Source organism: Haliotis asinina, chromosome 1 (assembly GCF_037392515.1).
Source record: "Haliotis asinina isolate JCU_RB_2024 chromosome 1, JCU_Hal_asi_v2, whole genome shotgun sequence".
Classification (NCBI taxonomy): Eukaryota; Metazoa; Mollusca; class Gastropoda; order Lepetellida; family Haliotidae; genus Haliotis; species Haliotis asinina.
Window position 1 is genome coordinate 60,666,264 of NC_090280.1, and position 19,051 is coordinate 60,685,314.

General features: G+C 41.3%; 2 protein-coding genes and 1 pseudogene across 2 annotated transcripts; all 3 read right to left on the reverse strand.

The window, feature by feature from the left end:
• Nucleotides 1–2,536: 2,536 nt before the first annotated feature.
• On the reverse strand, nucleotides 2,537–2,995 carry LOC137274204 (protein GVQW3-like). The gene has a single exon (XM_067807264.1). The coding sequence runs from the start codon at nucleotides 2,993–2,995 to the stop codon at nucleotides 2,537–2,539; it is 459 nt and encodes a 152-aa protein (XP_067663365.1).
• Nucleotides 2,996–3,664: 669 nt separating this feature from the next.
• Nucleotides 3,665–7,389, reverse strand: LOC137281615 (cartilage matrix protein-like). The gene is made up of 4 exons (XM_067812966.1): nucleotides 6,834–7,389; nucleotides 6,166–6,186; nucleotides 4,775–5,341; nucleotides 3,665–3,787 (listed from the first exon to the last, which is right to left on the reverse strand). The coding sequence occupies exons 1-4, from the start codon at nucleotides 7,312–7,314 to the stop codon at nucleotides 3,747–3,749; spliced, it is 1,110 nt and encodes a 369-aa protein (XP_067669067.1). The 5' UTR covers nucleotides 7,315–7,389; the 3' UTR covers nucleotides 3,665–3,746.
• A 4,829-nt stretch (nucleotides 7,390–12,218) lies between these two features.
• Nucleotides 12,219–16,752, reverse strand: LOC137274212 (collagen alpha-6(VI) chain-like; annotated as a pseudogene).
• Nucleotides 16,753–19,051: the final 2,299 nt, after the last annotated feature.

A 19,051-nucleotide genomic window follows, 5' to 3' on the forward strand; every position in this document is an offset into this window, starting at 1 on the left:
GAACTGTGACTTGTTCAGATAAGCCCCATTTTAAGGTTTGTTTTTTTGTTTTAGATAAGGCGGCTGTCATCCACATATGATTAATTGTATCTTTTGACCCTTTGCTTAAAAGTATTCTGAACAACTCATTTAAGGATAGCATATAGATTGAGATATTTTTAACTTGAAAAGGATCTCCCAAGTTGTCATGATCCCTAACTTTATTTGTTCAGTAAATGCTAATTAATAGAAAAACTTAACTGAAAAGCTGTTAGTGAGCATTACCCTGGTAGCATTAGGGAAACATGGCGGTGATTATTTCTGATTTTGGACTCAGTTGTGAGGGTTTGTTAACATATTTATTACTTTGGACCAAAGACACATTCACTCATTTAGTCATTATATATTGTAGATTTAGGTTTTATATGGTAGTTTGTTATATGCGAGTAGCTAGGTAGGACCTGTTGACAAAGACTGAGAAGGATCCTAGTTGTAGTTACCTAGCCTGAGCATTCCTTGTCTAGGTTTGTCCAGTACCCATGTACCTATAGGAGAAGTAGCCATTTTATAGTAGAAGTCTGTAGATGTGTTTTGTCATTTCAATATTTCTTATCCATGATAATTCAGGTAAACTTCACTCATAGTATTTTGTAGTTTTCTTTGTTGTCAAGACTGTCAGAATAATCAACTCATTAATTACCTCCCTTTATTTTAGAATTTACTGGCTATCTCCCATTAATTAAGATTTCATTAGGTACCTCTGTTCACAGTAGATTTGAAACTCATTTGTTTTTTTATCTGTTTGTAATCTGTCAGGAACAGTAGCATCGGCTTTGATGCTTTTTGATGATTACACCTTTGTTTTTTAACATTACCAGTATTAATGCAAGTATTCAGTATTAATTGTCAAGCACGGCAGTGCTAGGATAGCTGCAGCCCCCATTGACATTGTGTTAATTATTTCTAGCCTACACGTAGAGATAATTGCACGCTAATTCATATCATGTGCTTTGCTGTAATAGTTTGATCACTGGTTCATGACCTTGTGATATTACATAGGGTTTCCTCACATCCTCTACTCAAACCGGTTGAAACTGGAGCCCTTATTTGCTTTTGCGAGATCAAAGTTCGTATATCAGCCCATGGGTTCGTAATTTCAAATATTTATCTTGACCCAAAGCTCATTTTAGGGCCCTGTCCCTTTGAATGCTTTGTGAAGCAAGGCCTTTGGCCCTTTTCATTCTGTAATTCTAGAGGCATGACTGTCCCATTCTGTCTGAAAACCATCTTAGATGTAGTACATAAACCATGGGCAGACATATTTATGTGGGTAGGTCTGCCTTGTATTTTAGTGCCATCTTACAGACTTGTATATTTGTGGAAATTCCCACGTTACATGTGATTGGACCGAGGCTTTGCTGCATTTTAAACTCTCTGTGATTATAGGCCTTAAACTCAGCTTTAAGTCCAAGAAATAGTTCTCTTTTTAGAATGTGTTTATCTGCAGATAAAAAATGCCAGAATTCAGATGGCGTCAGAATACTGCTGAATTTTGAAGGCTGAAGTAATGCAGTTATTGGAGTGTGGTTACTTTGGTGGAACCCTGAGCTCTAATAGGATGACGACATTCCTTCATAAAATCAGAACCCATGATCACAAGTTCCAGGAGTGGTTAAGGGAAGCAACTCTTCACAGTAATTGCCACCCTGTAGCCATTTGACCGCATGTTCCCTCTGTAATAAGAACAGCGTGAGTATGGGTTAGCCATGTGCGGTATTCAGGCTTGGTTTATGAATAGGTACCTGTGCTTGATTGGAAAAGAAATGACTTTGTAAAATAACAGAATAAACAGTACTTCTCCAATATCCAATTTGTTGGGTATCTTTTGCTTCTTACGAGGGAATATCAAAAAGTTTTGAGCCTCGCCCTGAAAAAGCAAGATTTTGGAATTCATACTACTTTATTTTTCAACATAGTCCCCTTCCAACTTCACACACTTCTCCCATCTGGTTTGCAAATTGCTTATTCCTGATCTGAAGAACTCCACATCTTGTTCCCCTTAAAAACCCTCCACAGCAGCGATAAGCTCATCATCATCCTGAAATTTCTGACCCCGGGTGTGTTTTTTTTTTCAGTCGAGGAAAGAGGTGGAGGTCGCTAGGGGCTAGGTCTGGTGAATAGGGAGGGTGAGGTAAAATTTTGTACCCGCACTCGCGTGCAGTTTCAATTGCAGCTCGACTGATGTGGACTGGCGCATTGTACTGGTGAAGAAGAATCCCTCGCTGGATCTTTCTTCGCCGCTTCTCTTTAATGGACTGGCATACCTGCTTCAGAAGGTTAGCATTGTACTCTCCATTCATTGTCGTACCATGAGGCAAGTAGTCGATGTGGACTAACACCTTTACTGTCCCAAAAAATAGTTGCCATAACCTTCTTTGGGGACCTGGTCGATTTGAACTTCTTTGTCCTCGGAGAGGTGACATGTTTCCATTCCACTGACTCTTGCTTGCACTCAGGGTCATAATGATGGAGCGAGGTTTCACCACAGGTTACACTTCTAAAGTCTAAAATCTTCTGGGTTGGCATAGTAACGAGTCAGCATCGCACCACTGATGTTGACCCGAGAAAGCTTCATGTCATCAGAAAGCATTCTTGGGACCCATCTTGCACATACCTTGGATATATGGAGATTCTCATTGAGTATGCTGTGAATGGATCCATATGAGAGCCCGGTTGCATCTTCTAACTCGTGCAGGGTGATACGACGATTTCCCGTCACTAGTTGATGCACAGTGTCAATGTTTGCTTGGGTGGTGCTGGTTGAGGGTCGTCCTGGACGGGGGTCATCATCTAAGCTCTCTCTTCCTCGCTGAAACTCTTTCACCCAACGTTTGATGGTTGCAGCAGAAGGGGAAGACTCCTTGTAAACGGCAGTGAGTTGCTCTTCAACCTGCTTCGTCCTGTTGCCCTCCAGGACAAGAAACTTTATTACTCCTCTATATTCAACATTGTCCATTTTTCATAGTCTCTACAAGGCACTGCCATTGAAGAGATGCATCCAGCTATGTGATCCTACCGGGAATATGTACCGGGAATAATATACGTTAGGTGCCCTGCCATGACTATTTGTCACGTATAAATATGCAAGGCTCAAAACCTTTTGATATCCCCTCGTAATGATAAGGGAGGAGGGTCGTCATGTCAAATGTCTACAGTCTGTGAAGTACATTTCTGCTGTCTGGAAATTGGTGTTTCTGGAAAAGCCACGGTGACGTAAAACCCATCTCATTCTCTTTAAGAATCAAGGCGCATGCGTGATTCAACAAAATGATTCTCATGTTAATAATTTGGCCAGGAGGCCTTGTTAACAGCAAATTACGATGCTTATCCTCTCCAATAGCAGGGAAAGTTGGGACACTTGTCGCATTTGCTTATCATGGTGCCCCTCATTGTGATAGGCTGGAAGCAGATGATCCAGTGATCAACAGGATGCGTATATTATAACGGCAAGAGGTGGTGATATGCCACTGACCCACAAACGTGTTGAACTTGACATATTCACAGCGTGAATGTTAGTGTGAGGTCACTGAATTAAACCAAGGACGCCTAGATATGATTCATATTCTTGTGTCATATTATATTTTAAAGAAAAGCAGCTGCTGACTTCAGTAATTCAACAAAAGCCTTGTAATGCAAACATTTATTTCGCTGCGCCTTTTTACAGTATTTCAGAGATGGTTGTGGTTGAAAACCTTTTGTATTCGGTTTCATGCATCCACTAGGGCTCCCTGGCCGAACTGCCGCAGAACTGAAATACACCAACAACGTGTGGTCAACAGCTGACAGTAATGGACAGGAAAGGATACCAATTTTATATATAAATAAAATATAAAAAAACACCCCAAAACAAGGAAAAGAGTATATAGATAGTTATGATCACACTTTCAAGTACCCTTGGGCTAAACCAAACATTACTTGAAAGCTCACCCTGTACAAATCTCCCTGAGTTAAATATCTCCCCGGTACAAATCTCTGGCAGTGATGAGTTCCCTGTCATCCCGGGGCGGTGGGGTACTCGAGTGGGTAAACCGTTCGCTCGTCACGTCAAAGATCCGAGTTCGATACTCCACGTGGTTACAATGTGAGAAGCCCATTTCTGGTATTCCTCCGCCGTGATATTGCTGGGACATTGCTACAAGCGGCGTAAAACTAAACTCACTTAATCCTTGTCTTGACGTGTTCAGCAACGAGGTCGCCTGTATAAAGAAATCCCCAGATAATTTCCCCTCAATAGCGAAATCCTTTGTACAGCTTTGCCCGCACTAATTCCCAGTACAGCGAGGTTTCCTGTTGAAACTTCCACGAAGTATTATCTCTCGTTTTGTTTCATACTCCCCGAACCAGACTATTTCCCCTACTGCCTAGCCCTCCCTGCAATGCAAAAGCCATAAATGAAGCAGGTATAGATTTATACACGTTTTGAACGTCCAGATGGTCTCACTGGGCTCATTTCCAAGTCAAATGGGTTTATTTGTTACAACCAAAATTATATACAGAGACCAAATATAATCGAATCTCGCAACTCACTGCGTCTCCTTTACAGTTTTAATAGGTTTATTTGTTAATATCAGTAATACATATCCATGGAAACGAATAAGGGAAAGGAAAATGTTTCTTTATTCTTATACAGGTTTCTGAACAGGGTTTGTATAGCAACGTGGGTGAGATTCTGGAAATAAATAAAGTTAGTCTGCATTACCCCGTGCATGTGTCGAGCAATCAGTGAAGGACTTACCTATGTTGCACGTCTTGACGTCCAGCTCATTATGAATAGTTTCCAAAGCTCGGTAGTCCGCCACAGTGAACACCTGCTCCTGTCGTCCTGCGATGTCCAGCAGCTCCTGTTCTGAGAGGTTGAAGCCGACACCGATGGCGAACATGTTGATACCGACGTCTCGAGCCTTGGCCGCTTCCTTCTGAGTCTTCTCCCAGTCCTGAGACTGGCCGTCGGTCATCACGATGGCGATGTGAGCAGCATGGGCGCGTTGTTTGGGCAGCATCTGTCTGTCTCGCATGTACTCAATGCCGAGACCTGTGTCCGTGTGGTTGCCAGCGGTGTAGGGTATGCCGGCAATGGCTTTCACGACGCTCACTTCGTCGCTGTAGTCATCGAAGTCGAAAGCCGTGTTGTTGTAGGTGCCTCGACCGTAGGTGATGACTGAAAATCTGGCGCGGTGTGGGGAGATGTCGAAGCTCTTGACAAAGTTCTCGACGAAGTCCAATCCGATGGTGAAGTTGGTGGGGCCGATGCTGGAAGAAGCGTCTATGACAAGGCTGACGTCGATGGGACTGTCACGACACACTGCAAATGCACGCTTATCAATAATAAGACAGTTAAACATCGGTGTTGAAGGTAGATACTTCCAGTTATTCGAGTTCGACACAAGCAAGACATGACCAATGAAGAAAGCATACCTAGGGTCTTTTACCTCAAGACGTTTACTTCAAAAAGTGTATTTCTAAACAACAGTAATTTCGATTAATCAAACTTCGACACAGCAGTGTTTGAATACGTACGGTTAACAGAACAAGTGTTATGATTACGAGCTGTCAGCTACGCGCTAGAGGAACCCAAAGAAGCAAGTCTGATATTTTTGAAAGGGGTGGGGGATAGCCTAGTGGTTAATGCGTTCGCTCGTCACGTCACAGATCCGGGTTCGATTCCCCACATGAGTACAATGTATGAAGCCAATTTCTGGTATACTTTCTATTGCAACATTGCTAAAAGCAGCGTAAAACTAAACTCACTCCCTAATATATTTACCAGTTTTCTTTCACCCACAGCCACAGTTATGTCGCTGACAAACATGGAAGCATAATACTGACGACCCGGGATTAAAAAATCTACGATCAGCGGGTCAACAGTATGTCTGAGGGGGCTGAACAGCTAATTGCGGCGCCTTGGTCAGATGGGACACCTGTGACCCAGATTCCAGGCAATGTCCATAAATTACTATATGATTTCAGATATTTTGTAAGTATTCATGTGCAATGAGTTACAACCATGTACATTGTTCACTGATTTCAATCACTCTGCACAGCCTGAACCATTCTCTCCTGACGTATATGCTCGGGACAAATTCAACAATTTCTATTTTAGTGTTAAGATCTATACATGGTACTCACCAACTCTTGGAACAGGTTCCTCTGAAATAATTGGAAGATTGGACTAGTGAGATCAGCTCTGTGAAAATATATTTCGCATTACCGTCGTATTTGATAGCCTTTACTCATATGACTGCTGCCCAACCCGTGCACACCCCTGTCGTATTATGTTCTATACTGAACAGCAAAAGAAACCAACCTCTGACGTTTTGTCAAGTTTTTAAATAGAAGACATAAACATGAACACTTACTTTTATGAGATTTCACTTTTTCGAAAATTGTGTTTCTTTTTCGGTTCAGTATATATTCAGTATTTAGTTGCTCGTTAGCAATGAAGTCGTTGTGCTTAGAATATTTTAGTAAACTGACGTAAATGTCAGATTTCTTGGCACTGGTGTAGTGTAAACGCTCGTACAACCCCATTACGCATGGGTTTTACTAAAGAATGGATATACTTGAAAACTAGAAATACATCAACATCAAATAGCAATTTCTCTTTTGCTCCAGTTTAACCATCATGATCGTATATTTCTTTTCAACTTCTTATTTTATTGTCCACAAAAAAGATATCAGCAGTTTCTTTACGACAGGCATTCGGGGCCACTCGTGTTATTCCGGAACAAGCCGAGTGATTACGGAAAGGAGCGAGTTTTGACGAATGCGTGTCAGAATGGGGAGGATTTTCTTACCTCCACATGACTCAAAAGCGAGTCTTGATCTGATGGTGCCCAGAAGGTTGTAACTAGTGACGGTGAAGACGTGGTCGTCCACGCCGGCGATGTTCCTCAGTTCCTCCTCTGACACGTTACGGCCGATGCCGACAGCGAACATCTCCACGCCGGCCTCACGGGTGATGCGGGCTTGATGCTCCGTCAATTCCGGTCTCTGGGAGTTGCCGTCGGTCAACACAATACACACAGTCCTCACCCCTTTGCGGGCGTGAGGGAGGAATCTGTCTCTCATGAACTGGATGCCAGCTCCTGTGTCCGTGGCTTGCCCGCCCTTGAAGGGGATACTCGAGATTGCCCTTTTCAAGGACCTCTGGTCGGTGTAGCTGCTGAAACCAAAGGCGTCCTCTTCGTATACACCGTCGCCGAACGTTACCACGGAGGCCCTCACGGTGAGGGGACCCACTTCGAAAATGTCCATAAAGTCCTCTACGAACCACATCCCAAGAGTAAAGTTCTCAGGCCATATACTGGATGAAGAGTCGATTACAAAAGCCACGTCCAATGGCTTCTGTTTGCAAGCTGAAATGTTATCTCAAGATGTTGCAGGCATACATGAAAACAACAAACAACAGCAACAACAAAAACAAAAGCCTAAGCAAGCAGCCAGACAAAAACGTAACAAAACCGCCCCAACCCTAAAAGGGTACAATTTGCATAAAAAGTCAAATGCGAAAAGGATTACAGCCTAATACCTCTCTGGCGAACATTGATGTCTCGAGATGCTTTTCTGTAGTTAGTAGGCCGGATCCAGGGTGTTAAATTCCGTATGTAGTCAGTATTTTACTTTAGATAAATCGAAGAATTTCGATATAACAATGATTACTAACTGCATATTTGTGTTTGTCTAACACAGTCCTCAGGAATATATGCCATATGACGGCTAACTGTCAATAACACTACTAGGACCAGATATCCCTGTGATTCATAGCATAAGAAACACTCCATGCTCAAATAGAACGTTTCCTACAATCGCATCTCGCGATCAGCATAGGTTGACATTACTCATTCTAACCTGGATGGCCGAAAGGATTTCAATCAGGACTAGTTGAAATACAATTCTTAGAGAGATAAGGAGACTTGTTTAGGTACCGCGACACAGGGACTTTTCTGACACCGTAGCATTGTTTAATGCCGCGCCGCTGTTGACACCAGATTAAAACACAGGCCATCCGTGAACATCTGGATTAGACCTGATCTTCGGCAAATCATGTTTGACGTAAGAGGCCACAAAAGGGATGGGGTGGTCAGACTCACTGAACTGGTTGACACGTATGTAATCGTATCGCAATCGCGCAGATCGATACCCATGATGGTGTACACTGGATTATTAAAATCGGCGTAAAACTTCGACACAAAGGTGTTTGTCAACACGTTTCCGCTTAATTTGTGTTGTACATTGAACAGAGAAATCTTTAGGAAAATTTTCAAACCATACGTTACCATCTTTGCAGCTTCTGAAAGAGAGAATGCAAAATTTAGTTCTAGTAATCAACATCGAATCAATTGTTTCTTTCAAACTCAGAACCGTAGTGTCCGAGTCTTTGGCGTGACCAGCAAGCATTGAACCAGCTTATTAACTAATCTACCACGACATATTCACAGCAAGCTCCTAATGGGTCAACAACTTCCGGGTGATAAACAGGTCCCTCAATTACTGGGTTTGCAGTTATGTGTAATATCATACCACTAATATAGTCCTTTTAGCAGTGATCATCAACAATCATCAGCAGCACTATCATCATCATGAAAGTGTTAAGCATTGGAATAATCTTACTAACGATGTGCTCTTCAAAGCTAAAAGTTTGTTTACACTCACCCAAGTGTATCCGAAATCGTCGGATGAGTATAGCAGCCAGCAATCTGGGGAAAAGAGAAGTAGTAAGCTAGTCCCTTTGAAGTTTTGAAGAGTGGGCGTTGAACAAGGTTGCTATATTACTCCGTATCAGTTGAGGCAGAATAAACAGGAAATGATGCTGGTCTCAGATGTAGCGAAACTCACGAGCATGCATGTGGTCAGACAGGTCTAGAAACGTCATTTGAGATTTCAGCGCTACGCTACGAGGGAACGCAGAGCTGGTTTCGGCTTTTCATACGACGTGGCTGCGTTGCCTCTCGTAAGAGCAGTATGTGAGTTTGAATGACTGCTACATGCCAGTAACGTCAAGTACCCTATGGTCTGGATCCAGTTGTGTGAGAGTGGGAGTTTAAACCCCTTAAACCACAAAATCACACTTAATCAATTTACGCAAAATTTCAGAAATAATGAGTGAGAGAGAGATACTGACTGAGTATAATACTGCGACATGAATGCGTGTGAGCAAATATATATTTACGCCGTTGGGAACAGTAAAACAGCAACATTATCAGACGTAGAACACCAGGAATGGCCTTTAAGCATTTCACCCATCTGAGGAATTGAACCTGGACCCTAAGACTGAAGAGCGGACACTTAAACCAGTAGACTACCCAGTCGCCCCTGTGCCTACGGGTGCATGTGTTTGCGTGCCTTCGCGCTCGTGTTTGTGTGCAGGTGTAGTTGCTTGTATTAGTACTGCCTATCGCGCTGCAGGTTAACAATTATTCAAAACGGTATTCGGTTATGTTTGGTATAGTCAACAGGAAAACGCTTTTATTGTGTTACTGACCAAAAGAATGAAAGACATCAATCAAAAAACAATCAATCTGTCGATCCTGTACATGTCTGTATTGTACACATTGGCAGTATGAACCATGCCAAGAATCTTTATGAAAAGTCACTGTAAGAAATTCCGCGTAGCTTTTCACCTTTTCGTTGTTCACCGCATGAGTTGTTTGTTGAAACGGGGCGTTATATTAACATCCCTTGTGATCATAGAATTTGCAATATTTGTAACATTAATGCTGCATTATCTGGAAAGAAATATTAAACATCCTACACCCAAATGAAACAGAAATGACTATATTATTAACAAATTGAGACACGTTTGAATTACAGAACCTGTCAACCTGTCAAAATGTGTGATGTGTAAATATTTGAATATTCTTTTCAGCTGCTCAGTTGTAAATACTGTTTATTTAAATGTACTAAAAGCATTTAAAGCCTTTTAAGTAGCAAATAAAGATTGATTGAATTACACCCCAGTGAGACACCGAACACGGGTTTCGAGGTTTCCCAGTGCCAACCACTGGCTGATATAAGAAGAAATGTAGACTTACTAAGCTGAGAATGACGATGATGGATGCACACTTGTCAATGTCCATAGCTGCTTTCGATGTTGCAACAATTCTGCTGGTCAGCTTGTAAATGGGTTGAACATTTATACCCTGTGTGAATATTAGATTACGTGGGATAATAAGCCATAATCGCCGATCAAACAGGATTTCATACTTAAACCATAGGAGACCACTGTAATTTGGAGAACCATTTCCATAAAAACGTTTAATTGTGATACAGTACTAAGATGACAGGAAAGTAATAATCTGTCATTGGTCACAGATGTTAAAAACGAACGTTTTAATTCTGTAACAAGTGCAATGAATTATGCAATTAGTCAGTGCCTATTACAAATCAAATAACCTTTGAGTAGGTCGGATACGAGTGAGTCATTTCTGCGGTGAGAGTAGACAAAAAACAATTCCAGAGAGTAGAATAAACAAACAATGCCAAGCACAACATTAATCATATAGTTATATAGCCTACAAGTAAAACCGCGCACACAAAGTCCAGATAAGACTGATAAGAAACCTACTCCATTATTCTCGAAACGTTCGTAGCCCTAAGAATTCTTAACTTTGATCGTAGTCAGTGTGTTAAGAATGGGCTTAAGAAGTTCGTAGGGCTACGAACGTTTCGAGAATAGCTAGCCACGTTCTGAGAATCCATAGCGTGGTGACCATTTAAGAATTGGAAGGCAGCATAACGACGTATAGTATGGATTTACAACTTCTTTACCCAGCGCGACGTTTCTGGGCTACTCCCTGCCCCTTCATCAGGGGAATGATAGAATGTAATTTACAAGCCAAATATGTAGTGCGCATAGGAGGCCACTGGGATAGAAGTAAAGACAGATCTATGTTTCATAAGTGGATTCTAATCAATATTTATCTAAACAAGCCGTGCATACCAATTTATTGCATAAACATACCACTTCTATTTGATCTCTGTACATCTCATTCGCGTAGCATCACGCGTTTGGATGAAACTTCAAAAGCTACCCTGTCTAAAAGTAGCATCACGTGTTTGTGTGTTTCGGAGCCATATGTCTGAAACTATCATCGCGTTTTTGTGTGCTTCTAAGCCAGGTGTCCAAAAGTAGTCCCACACACTCATTAGCTTAAAAGCCACGGTGTCTGAAAGTAGCCTCACATGTTCAATAGCTTGAAAACCACAGTGTCTGAAAGTAGCCTCACGTGTTCATTAGCTTAAAAGCCACGGTGACTGAATCTAGCCTCCAGTGCTTAGGAGCTTGCACGTTGTCTGAAACTAGCATCGCGTGTCGTCCACAAGGGCAGTACAGGTGTATAGTTTTTAACGTCGCATTGTCAGTTTCGGTAAAACTTGCTCCACATGTTTGGGAATTTAGAAGACACTGTGGCTGAAAGCGGCATCACATGTTAGGGTGTCCGAAAGTCATTTTGGCTGAAGGTAGTATCACTTACTTGGCTGGCACCTTAAAACCCACAATAACTGAAACTAGCATCACATGTTTCGGTGCTTGAAAGTCATAGTGCCTGAAAGAAGCATCACCTGTTTGGCCGCTTGAAAGCCACGGTAGCTGAAACTAGCATCACGTGTTTGATGGTGTTTGAAAGCCACCTTTGACGGCAATCAGCATCACTTGTTAGGGTGTCTGAATGGTATGTTGGTTTATGGTAGTATAACATGTTTGGATGGTGCTTGAAAGCCACAGTAGCTGAAACTAGCATCATGTGTTTGAGTGCTTGAAAGTCACCGTGTGCTGATTTCAGCAGTACTAGTTCGATTGCTTCAAAGCCACAGTGTCTGAGACTAGCACCACATGTTTGGGTGTTTTAAAGTCAATGTGGATGAAACTATTTATACGCAAAGGGTGCATGGTGGTTTCCGACGTGTCAGCAATTTTCATACGCACCATACGTATGGGTGACTGAAAACATTGGTGGGCTGAAGTAGCATCAGTGTTTGGGTGCTTGAAGCCACGTTGTCTGAAACTAGTATCATATGAATAGGTGCTTGAAAGCCACGATAGCTAAATAAATGCATCAAGTGCCTTCAACCTGACAGACAATTTAACAGCATGCACGTGGATTTTATTGACCACTGACGTAAACACAAAGAGATACCCCCCTTCTTCCTCAAGGACGGCCCGATATCATGTTATCTAATTAAACTGGACAATCGGAACTGTCGACTGAAAGGGCAATGACAAATCGTGTTAACACATAGTCAAAACTGAAACGAAGGCATTAGCATCTCCAAGCAACAGATCGCGCGATATGAACATCATTAAACTAGTGAATTATACACACATGAAATACAGTGGAATATGACCACAAAGGACCTACAAATGTGACATACATGTATATCCAAAGCCTCAAGTTATGTTGGATGGCAAAACTATGATAGAGCGAATCCCACTTAACATTGTATATAAAAGGAATGTTCGCTGGTCAGTACTTTCAGGACAACATACTGACATCCTTGTTGTCCTGTTTGCATGTTGCCAAGGCAATCTCCTCCAGCTTCAAAATGCAAAGAATACCTGACCAACAATGGGCCCAGGCCCTGCCATCGTCTCGGATAGAAAAGGGAGATATGTGTCTAAACTTGGCGAGGCGCTGCAAGAGGAGTTGGAATTCTTGCAATCGCAAATATGACTCATACACAGTAAGCCTCGTGATTGATTAATGAAGCGTGGCCTAAAGAGTGTACCCTGGAAAGTTCCGATTCTATCCCTATTGTCATTCAGGATTGCTAGCGGTTGTAACATCTATTGTCTTCTCCACAAGTTGTGAAGTGGTCACAGTCATCTTAAAACTATTATCAGAAACTAAGATCCATGCAGTTTTTTGAAATTAGAACCTGTTGCGAATATCCTCTAATCATTTTAAGTGCACGTTTTTCAGAGTTTACACGGAACTTACCCAGAGAGCAGATCTTGTTATCAAGACCATCATGGATATTCTGCAAGGCGCTGTAGCTCTAAATACATTGTCCGAGACTCCAGCTATGTTCCTAAGTTCTGATGACCTGATTTGTACTCCCACACCAACAGCGAAGATGGTGATGCCATCGGCTCGAGCCAGCGTTGCTTCTGTACTGGTTCTCTGTGGTTCCTGTGAGTTACCGTCGGTGAGTACAATGGCAATATGTGTAGCATTGGGCCGACGGTTAGGCAGCATTTGTTCCACTCGCATGAACGCGATTCCAAGACATGTTTCTGTTTAGGGTCCAGCAGCAAAGGGGACGGCAGATATGGCAGTAGGGACGTCCTGTTTGTTGTTGTAGGTGTTGAAGTAGAAGGCAGTGTTGTTGTAGGTGCCCTGTGCATATGTGATGAGGAAGAAACGCGCCTGTTGTGGAGATACGTTGAAATAGTCGACAAAATTCTTGAGGAAGACGAGACTAAGGTTGAAGACACGTTCATTCCCAATACTGCTCGAAGCGTCTAAGACGACCGATATGTCAATTGGCCTGTCACGGCACACTGTGAATGAAAAAATGAAGGACAGGGTCAACGCATATATTGTCCCTTAATATAGGCATGCAATTCCAATTTGTTTGTTTAATAAAACCTCCTTGCAATGTTCCAGCTATATGGCGGTCTGTACATAATTAAGTCTCGACCAGACATTTCAGTGATCAACATCATGAGCATCCATCCTCGCAGTTAGAACATAATGGCATGTGTCAACCAAGTCGGCCAGCTAGACCACCCTATCCCGTTAGTCGCCTCTTACGACACGTATACGTTGCTAAAAACCTATTCTAACCCGGATCTTCTCAACTTCCAATGCAAACACTCCCGCCCCATTCATGACGAACGTCTGACTATCAAGAACCAATAGCATTCCTAGTGTTTCTCTCACAATGACTAATTATAAGACAATACATTCACCCTTTTCTACATTGCGTTCACTCAAGAGCTCTTAAGTAGTACTTCATTTCAAACATTCACTTGGAAATGATCACAATACGTGAGCAAGTGTGGTGATTTGACTGAATTTTGTATTTTAGTAATGTATAAATACATATAATTAATTTTCGCTTGAATATGAATTGCTAAAAGTAAAATGGGACAACTGATCTCATTCTTTAATATGAAATGGAGGTATAGATTTATCAGCAACAGCACAATATATTCAGACATATTTGGGTCTACATGAGTAATACAAATAAATGTATCCAAACTACATCGTTCTCACTGTTAGCTTGTATTTCTTTTTCGTTTATTGGTATGTCTATGTATGGTAAGAAATTCGATTGTGCAAATATCTGGGAGACGGTGTACAAAACTCGTTCAAAATTTCGTTCACCTTTAGTGAATAAAATATGATTGAATGGTCGGATTAAACGTAAGTCAAAGATACTTGGAATTACATTCTGTGGGATTATGAGCCGTGCGTGTCATTTTATGAAGTTTTTGTATGACAGCAATTTTTTCCATTGGTCAAACTTTCACCTACCCTCAACTGTCGGAACAACTGCAAAAGAAAATAGGCCATCATTAAACAAAGACGGACATACGCTTGGAAGCCATAGGCTCTTTTGCGCTCTTAAACCTACGTAAAATGTTTTTGTGGTTGACTTGATAAGTAAATGGAGTCCAGTTTGAGCAGATAATAGCGTGAGCGAAGTTGAATTGTCCTTTAATGAAGAAACTTAAAGACACAATGTCACACATTTTCGACAATATGTTGGAACATATGCACTCACTTGAACCTCTTATTGGTGCAATAAGAGACATATTATACTTCACGACTTGCCTGAAATCGATAATTGAATGTAAACAATTGCTCCGAATATCGGAATCTGTCGCACGCGGCGTTGCGGTGTTTGACGAACTGTTTTTAATCACAAGTTGTGCGTAGGATAATCGCAAACAGCGGTTAAGGGGCTCTCTTGAAATAGTTTTTGGTATAATACAGTCGTTGCATTAATTCATTCGAACTTTTTTTAAAAAGAAATTGTCTTCTAAGTATTTATTTTTGAATAAATCATTTGGTATCTTCCATGAGGGCTGATGGTATTAATCAGAGAAATGCTGTTGGTGTGATATAATGGAAACCAGTTTAAGCATTTATCAACTTGACAAAAGATGACTTGTTCTTTAAGGAGGAAACTTCAACAAACTTCAAATTAACGTACCCTGCCATGTCTCATTGGCCACCTGTTCTTTGATGGTGTCCAGGGCGTTGTAGTTGGAGACGGTAAAAACGTTGCTGTCGACGCCTGCAATACTTCTCAGTTCCTGACGGGACACGCTAGGGCCGATCCCTATCGCAATCATTTCCACCCCGTCCGAGCTGGTAAGCTTTGCTTGTTCACGTGTCTTATCAGGAAAACGGGAGTCCCCATCAGTAAGCACGATGCACACTTTCTTAACCCCAAGGCGGGCTTCAGGGAAGAAGGTGTCTCTCACGTACTTGATCGCCTTGTGAGTGTTCGGGTCACCAGTTGGTTGCCGAATCGCCAAGATTCTTTGCTGTAGGCTTGAGAGGTTGGTGTGGTTGGTGAACCCAAAAGCATCCCGTGTAGATACAGCTGTAGAATACGTCACAGCAGCTACTCATGCCTGATCGGGTTGAATATTCAAAAGTGCGACAAAATCCTGTATGAAGTTTAACCCACTTGTAAAGGTCAAGGGCATATATGCTTGACGAACCGTCGATAATAAAGGCCACCTCTAGTGGCGTATGCCTGCATGCTGGAAAATAAGAACGTAATGAGTGAGTATTGTTTTACGCCTCTTTAGCAACATCCCCGCAATATCACAGGGGGTAAACTAGACATGGGCTTCACACACTGTATCCATGTGGAGAGATCGAACCTAGATCGGTATACGAGCAAACTCTTAGGCCAGTGGTGGACATGCTCATGACAATGAACACTGCATTCTACAGAGGGTTCTTAAGATTGTGGAAACGGTTTTGTCCTGGTTTATTCTGACTATATATGTCTCCCTGCTGCTTCTTACCTGGGTTGCAGAACCTGTGAATAAAATGAAAATACAAATAGAGATTGATCATGAAAGTACATGTTTTGGAGCTTGTTACATTAGAGGCAACACGGAAGGTTATCTTGAAATAATTTCTCTTCTGCTAATTAACCACCTTTTACTGCACGGACAGTATAATAATTTCTGTGAAAAGAAGATATATTTCCAACGAGCCAAAGAAGAAGGAGTTTATTTCAGTATGTGAGACCACATGGTCAAGAGAACAAACATGTAAAAACAATACTGTGCGGATGGACAGATAAGACAATGCAATTTGTACATTTTCATACAGGCAAGTTACCCCTTTGAAAAATTGCAATAGACTTCTATAGATGTACATATGTTGTTGCATAAAGTTGTATAAATGATAATCTTGACGGAAACGTTTTGTAATGACTAGGTACATTTAGTTTTCTAAGTAAAGAATAAAACGGAATCTCAAGTAGAAAATGAAATTCATCTTGAATAATATTAAAACCCCATATGTCAAATAGGAGTGTATTGTTGCAAATATTATCATTATAACGTTAGTAGACATTCAGATTATGGCTCAAACAGCGAAAATTGAATATAATACGTATGAGTCCTTTGCTATGACATAGTTTCAGTATGTAGTGTTCGGGTTCCAGGGCTTGATTGCTCCGTGTAAACCTGGAGGCTGCTTCTCACTGTATGTTTGACATGGCGTCTCTTCCAGGCATAATCGCATTTGTGGTTTTCTTCTGCTCTCAGGTTTTTACATTTTTTGTAAGTAAGACCCCAGGGCTATAGTTAGGCCATCTGTCTTTACCTTGATTTTACTAGCGCTTCAGTTACTCTCATGGAACTTCATTACATGATCGTCTATTTATCCATCTTTAACGGTGTTTGTGTATAATAAAACACTCGCCCTCGGTTATGGTTAGAAATGTAAGCCCTCGACCGTCGGGTCGTACTTTCTCAACCATAAGCTCTTAGTCGTGCTTTATCCTACACATAGTATTTGAGAAAAGATGATGGTGTTTGTCCAAATTCACATAAAACTTGCAATATTCCCTCATTCTGAGTAATCCAAACATAAATAAATCCAGTCAGAACAGTAGTGGACGCACATGCATGACTCATTTATAACTGCCACTATCATCTTGCTGCTTGAGCATTTCATGACATGGTCTGGGATGTCGATGATCGTCTATGTGTAATATTCTGCACTAATATTTGATACACCTCCTGTGATATAATTAGATTCTACCAATTTCACCAAGTACAGCATTGTAAGAAACATATTTATTAACACATAGTAAACGCTTGAAAAAGAAGATTGGATTTTCACAATGAAATCACGATATTTGATACACCTCCTGTGATATAATTAGATTCTACCAATTTCACCAAGTACAGCATTGTAAGAAACATATTTATTAACACATAGTAAACGCTTGAAAAAGAAGATTGGATTTTCCCAATGAAATCACGATATGCAAGACTCCAGTTTTCATTACATGCAGCAATATTGGTATATATTTCTAAGAAATATTGGTGAAGCAACTTTCAAAGATATTTTGGGAAAATTTAAAAACTGATCGAGAGATTATGATAGACGTCAATTATTAAGGGAAACGTCGCCAAAAGATAAGATAAACATGGAAGTGGTTCATTGACATTACATGGAAGTGGTTCATTGAGCTTAAAACATTCACATTAAATGAGCAGGAAAAAGGACAATCTGGTCTCTGAACTTGCGAAGGTCATCTCGTGATGAAAAGTCATTAGATTGATTTTTTAAAGGGAATTTTTTGCGAGTTTCACGAACAGTCACGTCTCTTTGCTACGTTGTTAAATCTAGGTATGATTTTCGAAACGAACGTAGTCCTAAGACCTACCTAAGCCCATCCTTAACACAAGTTATGAATTCTTTGCCTACGAACCTTCCGAGAATATGTGCCCAGCTGTGATTGTATGACTGGTTAAAATATGACATTGGATATGAACACCACCCACCACCCACCACCCATCACCCTACCCCCTTTAAGATAAATATGGTCCGTTTAAAAATGACAACTTGCGCGAAATTTCTGCGACACTAGAAAACCTTTCTACACGTTGAGGTTAAACTCAAAGTTTCAAGACAAGCAACATTGCCACAGAAGTCTATGGGAAATATTTGCTTTTTCATCTTGAACTGAGTGTAATGAAGTATGCACACATGACATCCAATACTCTGTCCTTGTGGTGGTACGCTGTTGACGAGAGACAGCGGCCTATTAAAAAAAATAAGATGATGTTAGATAGCAGGTTGGTTCCTTCTGGCAAAGTTATATGGATTTCAATTTCTGGATGTTCGATCACAACACACCTGACGATACTCAGGTAGATTAACGCCTGATGACACACAGATAGATACACATTTGATGACAGACAGTAAGATACACACCGGATGACACACAGGTAGATAATAGCCTGGCCACAGACAGGTAAGTACACCTGACGACACACATGTAGATTAACGCCTGGTGATACACAGGTAGGTACATGCCTGGCGACAGACAGGTATATAAACACCTGACGACACACAGGTAGACGGCAGCGAGGTAAAACAAAGCACTCAATAGACAGAGTAAGGGAGTATATGGGGTTATACTCACACAGCTGACAAAGGTGATGAATGTCAGCAGGAGGCCCATGATTACTTATGTAGAGATGACCAAGTTGTTCGACTGGAGCAATCAGAGAATATCATAATAAATTGTTTGCCCATGACAATCGTGAAATAGCACTGTGTGTAATACTGTCCTCAGTGAGTTGAGATCAAAAGTCGATTACCCACTGCTGACAAGTAATATTCTTAACGCTTTGAACATGCACGTTGTCTTTGGCGTCTAGTGTGGTGTGAAGTCCTCCATCCTTCCTGCCCGGCCATCATCATCATCATACCCATATGACACCAATGCAGTTTATAATGCATCAGAACTATCAGAGTTGCACGTGTTAAATTGAAATTTCACTACGCACGTTTGTGGA